General features: G+C 35.0%; 1 protein-coding gene across 4 annotated transcripts in view; it reads right to left on the bottom strand.

The window, feature by feature from the left end:
* URI1 (URI1 prefoldin like chaperone) overlaps nt 1–13271 on the bottom strand; it is a 125936-nt gene that overhangs the window by 22543 nt on the left and 90122 nt on the right. For 3 of the 4 annotated variants that reach the window (XM_058708179.1, XM_058708180.1, XM_058708177.1), the window contains 5 exons: nt 12821–12989; nt 11053–11389; nt 8972–9114; nt 7932–8181; nt 2731–4470 (listed from right to left, as the gene is read on the bottom strand). In XM_058708179.1, coding sequence (XP_058564162.1) covers nt 4288–4470; nt 7932–8181; nt 8972–9114; nt 11053–11389; nt 12821–12989 — 1082 coding nt within the window. In that variant the 3' untranslated portion in view covers nt 2731–4287. Of the gene's footprint in view, nt 1–2730; nt 4471–7931; nt 8182–8971; nt 9115–11052; nt 11390–12820; nt 12990–13271 lie in introns of those variants that run through there. The other variant, XM_058708178.1, reaches the window with a different exon arrangement.

The raw sequence follows: 13271 nt of genomic DNA on the forward strand, positions 1-13271 counted from the left end.
ACTTCTCCATGTTTACCTTTTTATGTAGTTGTGACTGTCAGAACCACATTAAAGTTCACATACCCCTCACATACCACCAAGTTAAACCATTAACACCAACAAGGATGTGGAGAATCCAAACTGGAACACAAACAGTAACAAATGAACCTAATATCTGTAACATTTGTAATATTCATATTACAAATGAATAACAATCAGTGAGGGGAGTGAGAAAGAAAAAAAACAACTTTGGAGAAGTTTCTTGACTAATAGCTAAAGAAAAAAAATAACAAATAGTGCAATGTAGTTAATGAATGTTTCTCCTGGGAATAAGAATTAGCACTCTGAAACTACTTTTATGTGCTTTTTTTTTTTTAAGTTTATTTATCTTGAGAAAGAGAGAGAGAATATGAGAATGTGCACGTCCACACATGCCTGGTGGGGCGGGGTGGGGAGAAGGGCAGGGAGAAAGGGAGAGACAGGATGGATGGGGAGCGCCTAGGTAGCTAAGTCGGTTAAGCATCCGAGTCGATTTCGGCTCAGGTCAATGATCTCATGGTTCACAGGATAGAGCCCCACATTGGGCTCTGCACTTGACAACGTGGAGCCTGCTTGGGATTCTCTGCCTCTCTCTGCTCCTCCCCACCCCCCAAGGGCATACACATGCTCTCTCTCAAAATAAACAAACTTTAAAAATTTCCTTAAAAAAATAAATAAAAAATAGGCAAATACATTGCAGATAGTAAACAGCAGGTTTCTCACTGTTGGGAGAAAAAAGTCACAAATAAGAAAAAACTGGAACAAATCCTGTGGCGTTAGAATCCGAAGTGTCAGTATAAACTTGAATGTTTTTTAACATACAGAAACAGACAAATATGTAGACACACGCAGTGGTTATAATTTCCTAGCTCTAGGGGCGCCTGGGTGGCTCAGTCGGTTAAGTGTCTGACTTTGGCTCAGGTCATGATCTCACGATCCGTGAGTTCAAGCCCCACGTCGGGCTCTGTGCTGACAGCTCAGAGCCTGGAGCCCGTTTCAGATTCTGTGTCTCCCTCTCTCTCTGCCCCTCTCCTGTTCATGCTCTTTCTCTGTCTCAAAAATAAATAAACGTTAAAAAAAAATTTTTTTTAAATAAAAAAAATAATTTCCTAGCTCTAACTACTGAGGAAGGGTTTCTAGCAATGACACCACAATGGCAATACCCACACCCACATGAGAAATGGTGGTTTTTAAACAACTTTCTCCAATAAAAGGAATAAGGGCTCCCTGGAGAAGTGACTGATGATGATCTTAAGGCTGGAGCAGGAAAAATATAAGATAAGCCTGTACATTTTGTGGAGTTAAAAATATTCAAACAAAAATATGGTAATTTCTTGAAAGAATTCAGGGTCAGGTGTGAACTCAAAGAAGTTCCTAATGGTCAAATGTAGAACAATGTGAACAAACAAAACAATGATAACTGGATCTTAACCCATAGACTAAAATAAATATCCAAGTTCATACTGATATAATTAATATAACAGTAGGGGTGGGGGTGGGGAGAGAACGGCACATCTTTTCATTACAAGAGAATTCTAAGGAATAAATGTAAAAAAAAATAAAATAAAATAAAGTACCCAGACACCTTGATGTTAATAAAGCTAATTAATTCTCAACAGAAGCATTAAAATAGCTTCAGAGGAGCCCCTCCACTACATTAAATTGGGGGTAGGGAAGGAAGGAAGGAAGGAAGGAAGGAAGGAAGGAAGGAAGGAAGGAAGGGCAAAACAAAATCACCATTAGGCAAATCCCACAGTAATAACTGTTGCAGACAAGATCTACCAATGAATGCAAAAATTATTGGGCTTAAGATTGAAGAGAAAAAAAAAACAATCTGCATAATCTCAAAGTATCTCCTAAAAGGTATTTATTAACTACAAACGAAAAGGCAGTAACTTTATAGTGGAGAAACCCAGCAGACACCACCTTAACCAAGTGATCAAGGTTAACATAATGAATTCCGGACCCCTTGAAATGACACAATGAAATGCACCTCTTGATATGATGCATTTCTGTGATATTCTTGCCAAAAATGCAAAACCTCATTCTAATTATGTGAGTACATCAAACTCAAACTGAGGATCATCCAACAAAATACCTGACCAGTACTCTTCCAATACTTCAAAGTCATAAAAAACAACAAACAAACAACAAACTGTCAGACTAAGGAGCGGTAATAAACAAACGCCAAGATGGGATCCTGGATAGGGTCCTGGAACAGAAAAAGAACACCTAGTGAAAAGTTGGTGAAATTCAAATAAGATCTGTAAGTCAGTCAATGGCACTGCACCAACATCAAGTTTGTGGTTTTCATAACTGTATTGTGGTTATACATTATAATTTAGCAGAAGCTAAGAGGTATACAGAAACTGTACTATTCTGCAATTCTTCTAGAAGTCTAAAATTAGTTCAAAATTTAAAAAAAACTTCTGCTATTGTTTTACAATGGTCTAAAAGAGAACACTTATGACCAGCTTCATTTTAACCCACTGAAACGTGAATTTAACATGATAAATAAAGCTACACTAAGTTAGAGCTGAAACTCTGTTGTAAGACTGAGGCTATGAAATGGGGCTACACCACTTCATCTGGTCTTCAGCAAGACATAAGAAAATGTTATCAAACACTTTTTCTTTGCTTCTACTACCATCTTGTTCTATGAGGGAACATCTTATTTGCAAGAAGTAACATAATACATAAACAACAACAGGCTCAAATTATGAAAAATTATTTAATGACAGTACTCTTGAAATTACATGTCTGTAAAGAATATCACAATAGTCCCACAACAAACTTTGTTACTGGGGGAAAGATCTAGCACAGCTCACTCTAATAACATTTCATTTGGGAGTCAGGAGCTCCTTTGAGTGTGTGTGATGGTATTCTTGGTTTTTTGTGGGGGAGGGGCTGAGAGAAAGTTTTAACTAAAAATATATGCACAGTTGACTAAAATTTACTAAAGAACAAATCTTCTACATTTCTAGGCTATCTTTCAAAATCAGTCCTCTGTTCTGAATTACCCATTAACTTGTGGAGACTCAGGCTCACCCCCTTATTATTAAAATACATATTCATAAAACTTTTACAGTTGTGCTGTTCTAGTTACAAATAGCTTCTACTTTTCTAGGACATAATTTCACTTTGTTTAAGCAAGAATTCATTAAAGAAACTATAAATAACCTTAAATATTTAGCCATGAATAGAGGGTGGACTGGCATTGATGGCTTATTTTAGCACTAATGCAGAATGCTTTTTAAAAGCTTCATTTCAGCATGCATCAAGCTAATGGTTAACACTTGCAGTATAACTTTCAATGTTAGAATAAATTTCTCTTTATTTTAAAGATTTTTGCTAACAGTCAATATGTTATTTCAATTATTTACTAGTAAGAAAGTAGCCCTGGAGAATGACAATGGTGGAAAAATTAAAATTAAAATTTATTTTAAAAAAGTTTTTTTTAGCATCTACACAACCTCTCCTTCTCTCCCAAAATATAATGCCAGTTAAAAGTGAACAACTTAAGGGGAAGAATTGCCTATGGAATTGTAAGAATTCAAGGATTCATTGTGTGGTGCATGTAGCATACATATGAATCAAAGACATTTATTTCTATAATTCAACTCTGAATCATAAAGCTCACATTTTAGAGACCAAGTTTCATAAAATTTTTACTTGAAAAAAAAAATATTTTACAAAATACCATTCTTCCAATCAAAGAAACTTTCCCAAAGGGTACATGTAGTTTTCTGCCTCAGAGATGATAGAATGACAGTCAAAGGGGAGAGAAAGGTTTTTTAAATAGCCACCTAGCTGCAAAACCTACTAGAAGTAGATTTTTTTAAAGTGCCTTTAAAATGCTAAAGTAAGGAATATAATTGTTGAATCTATTTGAAATTTTAAAAGTTTCCTTAAAATGGTCCATATGGTATGCACAACTTCACAGCTGGCACAAAACTGCCTGTATTTAGTTCAAAACACAAAAACAATACATATGAACAGTATTCTTTGAAAAATAATTCCAAATACTGCCACCGCATCCTAAGAAAACTTAGACAACAGTATTGACAGTATTCAGAGAATTAACAAAACAAGCTGAATATTAAAGTATTCAAACATTTACTTTCTTTTTAATACCACTGATAACAGTAAGAGAACTTGCTGCCAAATGCATTCAGGATGCCTAATTTCAACTACATGTAACATATTTTGCTATACAGATTCTAAAGAAATGCAAAACGAGGTTCTAGGATGTAAACTCCTTGGCAGGCCCTAGTTTTTCTGCTGCAATCTGGCAGCTTTGAACTTTGAAACCCTCTTGGTAGTCTCCTCTGATATTTCTGACAAGACTTCTTTTCGTTCTGGAATGGTGGGTAACACAGGATGAACCATGGTTGGGTGTGGTGTTAAGGAGGGCGATAGAAATTCTTTTTCTATTACAGTTCCAGAAAAAGCCTAGAAGACAAAAGTCAGATTATGGTAATAAAATGCAAATAAGATGCCCACAAAATCTTGATCCTGTATTTGCCAATTAGACATTTCCTTTCATTAGAAGTAAATTCTTGGGGCGCCTGGGTGGCTCAGTCAGTTAAGCGTCCGACTTCAGCTCAGGTCATGATCTCATGGTTCATGGCTTCGAACCCCACATCGGGCTCTGGGCTGCCAGCTCAGAGCCTGGAGCCTGCTTTGGACTCTGTGTCTCCCTCTCTCTCTGCCCCTTCCCCACTCACGCTGTCTCTATCAAAAAATGAATAAATGTTAAAAAAAAAAATGAATTCTTAAGATTCTTGGATAAATACACAAAAGTATAACATCAAAATATAAACTGTTTAGAGAAATCAGCTACCATTAAAATGTATCTTAATGACATCACCAAACATAAATAGATTTTGATAATATACATGTAAGAAAGCAAAATGTAAAATGAATGTTTTATCTGGGATTAAACAAAAATGGGTATGTAAAAGGTCCCCAATTTTCATACATTCACATCCAGACCATGACGTGAAAACTAATGTATTAAACTAAAAAATGCTATTAAGGGTGTCAAACGTGAGCTGACAAATGAGCTATCCTATGGAGGCCATGCTGCCAGCTAGCCAATAGCTTACTTTTCAGCAGTAGTGACATCTCTTAGGTGGTGTTCATGTATGCAATTACTTGGAATATTTTATTGCATCTTGCCTCAATTTTACTCAAGAGATCAGTGTAAACTGAAAAATTAAGTGCTGATACTAGTGGAGGCAGCATCAGTCTCAAAATTTGCTACACTTAATTCAATGATGGAAATCAGATATTCCGCACACTCTCACTCACACACACACTCACACACACACACACACACACACACACACACACACACACACAATGGTTCTTTCGTTTCAGCTGGATATTTGCTGGATGTAATGTAGTCAACTGTTTGTTCAACTGGAACAAAAATAATGTGTACAAAATGATGGAAATACAACCAAAGATACATCTTCATATATCTTTTTACATAAAGATCTGTAAAAACCAAGGATTTGATAACAATTTTATTTTTAAGGTCTCTGGTATTTGGATCCCCCCCACCTTTCATCTTCTAAAAACTCATTACATACAAAGTAAAATTTGACACGTAAACTTTCATGTGTATTTTGCTTGCTTTTGTCTACCAAAAGTACAAACTGAGTTAAGACAGTGTATCACCTGAAAAGTTTAAAAAGCCATCCCCTCCACCTTGCCCCACCAAAGAAATGAAAAAACAAGAATGCCCCTACCCTCCCACAGTATTTCAAGAACTTGGGTGAAATCCAAGCTCTTAAAAGAAACTTCAAGTCTACTTTCTCAAAACTCCTATTGATAAAATAGGATGATAAAATAGGATGATGCTCACTGAGCCTTCTTACTATATTAAAAATGCTTTTGAAAAAAGAGACACTTCAGCGTTTAAAGATACTGAAAAGCAGATCTTTTAAAGTACTTGTCATATGCATGAACTATTTGTTTTCATGTTAAAAAAAAATTTATAGCATCTAGAATGCTAACAAAAACTGTTCAATATGAAGTACAAAGCTAGTTAGAGTGAAATAAAACTAAGTCCCAGACTTGAGGTCTAGCTATACCATGATACACTAAGTCCTTATAAAGTAAAAGTTGGGCACCTGGGTGGCTCAGTCATTTGAGTGTCTGACTCTTGATTTCAGCTCAGGTCATGACCTCATGGTGCTGAGATCAAGCCTGCACAGGGCTCTGTGCTGAGTGTGGAGCACACTTGGGATTCTCTGTCTCTCTCTCTCTCTCTCTGTCTCTCTCTCTCTCTCTCTCTCTCTCTCTCTGCCCCTCCCCTGCTCGGGAGCACTCTCTCTCTCTCTCATAATAAGTAAACTTAAATAAATAAAAAGTAGCAAAGGTCTACATCCATTACCTGTTTTTCTAACAGTATGGAAGACTGTTAAATTGGATACTTTCTACGTCAACTGAGATGATTATATCAGGTGATATAATGGGGAGGAGAACATTCTAATTCTAATCATACATGCTGTCCCTAAATGCTAATGATCTCCATCCCCAGTGACAATTTAGTACTATTATTACCATTAAGTTACCATTCAGTATAAGCAATAGAAGTTTTACATATGCTTATTTATATATAAACATATATATTTTATATGTATTTAATGTATGCACAAATGGGTATATCAGTTTGATACAGGTATGAGTTCCCCAGTTTTTCTAAATACTTTATAAATTGAAAATTTGAGATACACCCAGAACAAAAACAATTGAAGAAATCATCCCCGGGAATAATGGAAACCCTAACATATGACTATCTCATAGATAGGAATTTTTGTTTTGGGATCCCTCAGTACCATTCCCCCCACACACAAGTGTGTGCAATGTGGTGGATAAGAATGTATATGTGTGCACTGACTTTTTCTGAGGAGAGGATCTACTTTCTTTAAATTGTAAAATGGCTCCATAACCCCCAAAAATAAATATGTCACTGGCACAGGCCAAAACACAGGACTTCAGATAATTACCTGCCATACAGTTTTTTTTCTTTAACTAAAGCACATAAAAGAGAAAAGTATAATCTGCTACCTATAAACTATTATAAAATGACTATAGTTTGGTCTAGTAGTAATTCATTTAAAATAAGCTGCTAAATGATCTTCTTGTCAAAAAGGTAACGTATATGCAAACTAAGATACTTTAAAATTCTTATTTCACAAAAATAGAACTTTAAGACTAGTAATACTTTTCCCCCAAAAAATTTTTCTTGAACTAAGATTATAATATCTGCATTTGTGTGTTTGCTAGTGGCTATTAATTTTTTATAAATCATTAATTATCAAAAAAGAATAAGCCTAGAATTAATTAGGGTCCATGACTTTTGAGATTAAATGTATCAGCTAAAGAAGCTATAAGATAAACAATGTCATTACTCAGCTGATTAACTTCAATAAATAACTATACAAAAAAAATAATAATTTAGAGATTGTAAGATTAAAGATTTATAGACCATACCAGGGAGATATAGCAGCTGCAATTTTTTAAAAAGGAGAGGAGAGCCTCTTTTAAAGAAATAACTTTTCGACTCCAAAAGTGAACTGTGAAATCAGGAAAATGAAGGATATGCCCTTCTGAAATGGAGCTACCACCACTTTTTTTTTTTTAATGTTTATTTTTGAAAGACAGAGAGAGTTGGGGGTAGGGGGAAGTGCTGGGACAGATGATCCAAAGCGGGCTCTGCGCTGACAGCAGCAAGCCCGATGCATGGCTTGAACTCACAAACCACAAGATCACAACCTGAGCTGAAGTCAGACGCTTAACTGACTGAGCCACCCAGGTGCCCTGCTATCACCACCTTTTTAAACTCACAAAAAGTGATGAAAGATACTATACGAAATAAAGAGTTAACAATACACACACACCTCAGGTGTTCCTGATAAAGGCAAAAGTTTCTTGTGATGGTTTTCTTCCTGTTCCTCTTCCAAAATACTCTCACTGGTGTCACTACAAGTGGCCTCTTCGCAGCTAATACTCCTCAGAACTCCCCGTCTGTCATCAAAGTCAGCAGCACTGCTTTCACTGGTGTCACTGCAAACACTGTTCTCTCTGCTGCGAGACTTCAGGATGGACTTACGAGGAACATATTCTCCATTCACAACATCAACAAAGACTCTATGATGTCCAAAAACATATACACGCACTTTAGGTAACTCATAAACTGAGGATGAATTTGTAAGATTTTAAAAAATATTTTCTAGAAATTAGAGTGTTTTTTTTCAAACTTACATCTAAAATTTTCATAATCAACAATTTTGTAGCTTCAAATGATGTATTTTACATTCTTTAAAATATGATTTTTTGGGGCCTAATACAGCACTTTATTTATAAGCATGTTCTGGGTGACAACAGTCTGATTTGTCAAAATTCTACATGTAATCTAGACCTACTTAGAAAACAATTTAGCAATTTTAACTATTTTACAAATATGGGTCATGAAAACAGTAGGTATTTCCAAATGATAACTTTCTCAACAAACAAGACAACAAAAAACTGGAACAGCAATACTTAACTTACTTCGCGGAAAGGCAAACCACATGCAAGCATCATCATAGCTGTGGCAGGAAAGCACTGCTCCAGCCCACTGGAAACCCAAACTTACATTTCTAAAGTTAACATACTACGATTTTTTCACTAGAAAGATTGAGAATGTTTAAAAGCATTGGCAAAGAGGGGGGAAAGGGGAAACTCATGCAATGTTCCAACTGTTCTGAACTGGGCAGTTGTGGTGGCTCAGCAGCTCCTGGGAGAGCCTTTGAAATACTAAGCCAACCCGATCAGAGCCCCTCACCTGTCCGTGATGGACAGGCTTCTGTGTTACAGGCAACCTGCTCCTGTAAATGTTCAGTTACAAAAAGAGGTAAGGGGACGGCAGCTTGTCCTGTTGCCCGTGAATACCACTCACCTATAAATGTCAGCGGGAGTCCTGATGGTAGGCAGTTCCTGGGCAGAATGACCACTGCCAGAGCTGTTCTTTCGTTTACGTTTGGCTTCTTCTTTCTTCTCACTGAATTTTAAAGTGGTATTTTTTCCAGTATTTATTCGGACCTAAAAATTTCACAGCAAATTACAAACCTTCTGAGAAATTAAATCAAAGCCAAAACTAAAACAAATAAACTTTATAATTAAAGAAGAGAGACAGTTTTTGACATGAAATGATGTACACTATTATAGGATTAAAAAGTCCTTACCTTAACACACTTCTACAGCATTAAATTATATCTTCTTTAATGACCAATTCTAGTCTTTAGGGATTTTATTATTGTATAGAAAGCAAATTACATTTAAATTAAATGACAGATTTATTATAAGTTTTCATATCACCCTATTACTTTGATATAAATTTTTGGCTTAAATCATGCATTTCAAAACAAAGAACATAATTAACCAAAAGAAATGTTTGGTAAGAAAATATAAAATTTAAGTCATAAAAGCAATATTAGATAATGCTTAATTATTTGGAATTTTTTAAATACCTCTAGTTTTTAGAAATTGGACTAAAAAATAAAAACCAACCCTGTAGGATTATTATGTCATTCTTCTACTCAACACTAACACTACACTTTCCATATTAATAATGACTGCTCTTCCTCACAAAATTCCTACAAATATTATTTATTCTTCCTATTTTATCAACATGCAAATAAGGAAAAATTTAAAGCATGAAATAAGAATCCTAAAACAAATTTCTTTTTCTGGCTATTACATCAGTTTTTTCTAAAGAATTCACAAGATGCTCCCTTTAGTCTGAAGTATTAACATATAAAAAACCATAAATTATTTCACTTCATACTACAGCAGGATAACTTAAGGGACCTTAGAAATATCAGATATGTTTTAAACATGTTTCATTAAATAATAATCACAGACACTTAAGATTGATACCACAGACCCTTAACTGTGATACAGGCAACCCCTGCACGGATATCTAGTGGTACAAAGACCAGTGCACTGAGACAAAGGACTATCTGTTGTATTACTAGCCAGGTCTATGGACTTAATAGGCCTTAAGTATAAAGATGAATTCCCAGTTGCTACTCAGAGCAGCACTGGGAGCAAGGGAATGGATTTAAGGTAGTCTATCCTTCCAATCAGAACTAACTGTTTTGATTTATTTTAAATACTGGGATCCTACAGTAAGTACAAGGGGAACAAAAAGTCTTTTGATACTAAAGAAAAGCTTAAAAACCCTGTATTAGAAGGTCTCTACAGGGGCGCCTGGGTGGCCCAGTCGGTTAAGCATCCAACTTTGGCTCAGGTTCATGGGTTCAAGCCTCACGTTGGGCTCTGTGCTGATAGCTCAGAGCCTGGAACCTGCTTCAGACTCTGTGTCTCCCTCTCTCTGTCCCTCCCCTGCTTGTGTGCTCTCTCTCTCAAAAATAAACACTACTTTAAAAAAAAAAAAAAGATCTCACAATAACCCCCAGTTCTTAAATGCCAAAATTCTAGAGTCACGATTACCCACAGATGTTTAGATTTACTTTATCTGAAAAGAAGCTACTTTTTACTTCCTCCTGAACTTTTCCACTTTGCTCATGATGCTCCTATTCATGTCATGCCCACACAGAAAGTAACAACCTGGCATCATTAAAAATGTAGCTAATGTAGTCACTTTCAACATCCTAAATACACCAAAACACCCACAATATAATTAACTCTAGAATTCTCAGAAAACTCTCTGAATGAAGGACAGGTGGAGCTACAGTAGTTGCTACTCAAATCTGATTCCTTTCCAGACCCCAAACAATTCAAATTCCACTGTGTCTTCAAAGAACAAAGGACCAATGGGAACTATCTAGACATTGACTTTTTCTCCCCGTTTTTTTTTTAGATAAATTGGTCAGAACAAGAGGCAAAAGATGATTTTATTATTTGGCACTATCAACAATATTAATTACTCTAACAGTGTTCTTTTAAAGAATATTATAGAATATATTTATATTAAATTATGTTAATATTTAAATTATACACAAAAAGCATACAAACCCTCTTAGGTTCGACAGTGTGAGAAAAATATATTGTTGGTACAGAATGATCTCCAACCCCTAAAACATCATTTTCATTATCACCATCATCATCATCATCTTCTTCTTCTTCTTCTTCATCTTCATTACTGTGATAAGAATTTGAACCAATCACTGAACAGTTCAACTGACTATTCACTTGGCCATTGAACAGTTCTGAATGTGTAACATCCTTATAACAACTGCTGGAATGAACAGAGTCTGTTACTTGGTGCATCACATGCACATTTATGTTCTGATCTTCCTTTTCTTCTTCAGAAGATGTATCTTCTCCATTTGCAATCATAGTATCAGGCTTACTAATAAGAAAGAGAGAAAACTAAGATCAAACATACACATCAAAATACTACATGTTCTAATTTTCAGTTCATTTCAATGGGCAAAAATTAAGATTTTGAATAAGATATTTTTAACTAGAATTCTAGCTGATAAGAACGCTTTGAAATAACAACAACAAAAAACTCTATGCTAATTCTGTATGTTGTAGTTACTCAAACATAAGTAGAATATAGATGATTTTTTTACCTTTGCAAGAGGACACTGGCCACACACAACATAAATATGATATAAATAATACAATCAAGAAATTTGCAAGAAATTCACAGAGATATGTATTTAAAGACCATAAATTATAGCCCCAGAACATTAACACTGGGGCTAATTTATTTTCTGTTTATTAACACTGGGGCTATTTATTATTATTTTCTACTTCTATATTTGGAATACTTTAAAGCATGTATTATTTTAACTTTTTATAATGAAGGATTTATATGTATGCACATGAATATAATTATATTTATACACACACATGTACATTTTTCATGCTTCATTTCTACAAAGGATTTGAAGACCTTACAAAAATAACAAAATCAAAAATGCAATAGAACTGAAATAACGTCATGCAAAAACAGAATCATGCCCAAGAAAATCACAAGATTCAAGATGGATCTTAAAAAATGGAATATTATCAGTTAATCAAAAAGACCTAAGAATTTGTAGGTGAAATGTAAAAAAATATACATATATCCTTCGTGCTTCATGTCCTATTTTTCACAGAAACTAATTACTGCATACGGTGCATCATTTAAGCAAAATAATATAGGAACTTCTGTAGTAATAGATTTCATTGAGTATTTTGACAATTCCAAGTGAGTGCTAATGTATATTTCAAACAGCAGTTTGGAAAAGTTGTTCATATATATAACTACCTGACCAAATTACAAACTGCCTGCTCGACAAACAGAAAAGTTTGTAAAGGAAAGCAAGGATAAACATTTTACAGTAACAAACAAATCCACAGCAAATTTTTCTTTTTAACAAGTCATTTAGATATACAGCATTATCCTGGCTACAGTATAAAAATAATTCAGTTAAATTGTAAATATTTAAAACACCCATAATTATTATGTCGACTATCTGATATACCTTAGTACTTCATTATACAAAACATAGCTGAATCTTGTTATTAAAAACACAGGAATACAGATTTTAAGTATTTCTGTACCCACACATATGCATGGGCATGTGCATGAATGCACAAGTCCTAACAGAAAATATTCTAGAAAATTAATATATATTTTCGAGTGGGAGGATTATTGATATTTTAATATATTATACTTTTCTGTATTTTCTTCAATGAGCATGTATTGTTTTATTAATGAGGAAAAAGACTAACAAGGAAATGTGTTTAGAAACAAAATCTCTTGGAAAGATAATTTGTCATTCGGTACCTATCAAGTTCACCCAGCAATTCTTCTTGTCTCTCTAGTTCTTCAAGTCGAGCCCACAGTTCCTTATCAGCAAGCAAATCCTTGGATTTGACATCATTTGCAAAATCTGCTTCAAAAATATCTGAAGTTTTTGGTTTGGAGTGAGGTTTATGGGCAATTCGGTGTTTTGCTATTTTTTTTTAAAAAAAAGGAAAGACATGGCTGTTAATAGCCACCTTTAAAAAAGCACAAACCTAGACTTAGTGAGACTTTCTTCTGAGAAGAGGGGATATGGAGATGGGGGGGGAGGGGCAGCGAGGGGGGGATGCACGGCTTTTAAGCAAGCAAGACAACTCCAAGGATCCATCTCTCTCATAATCTTGCTACTCAAAGTGTGGTCCAAGGACCAGCAACACTGATATTCCTGCAGAAAGTTTCAGAAGTATATACTCTCAGGGCTACCCCCAGATCT

The sequence above is a fragment of the Neofelis nebulosa genome, chromosome 17 (assembly GCF_028018385.1).
Source record: "Neofelis nebulosa isolate mNeoNeb1 chromosome 17, mNeoNeb1.pri, whole genome shotgun sequence".
Classification (NCBI taxonomy): domain Eukaryota; kingdom Metazoa; phylum Chordata; class Mammalia; order Carnivora; family Felidae; genus Neofelis; species Neofelis nebulosa.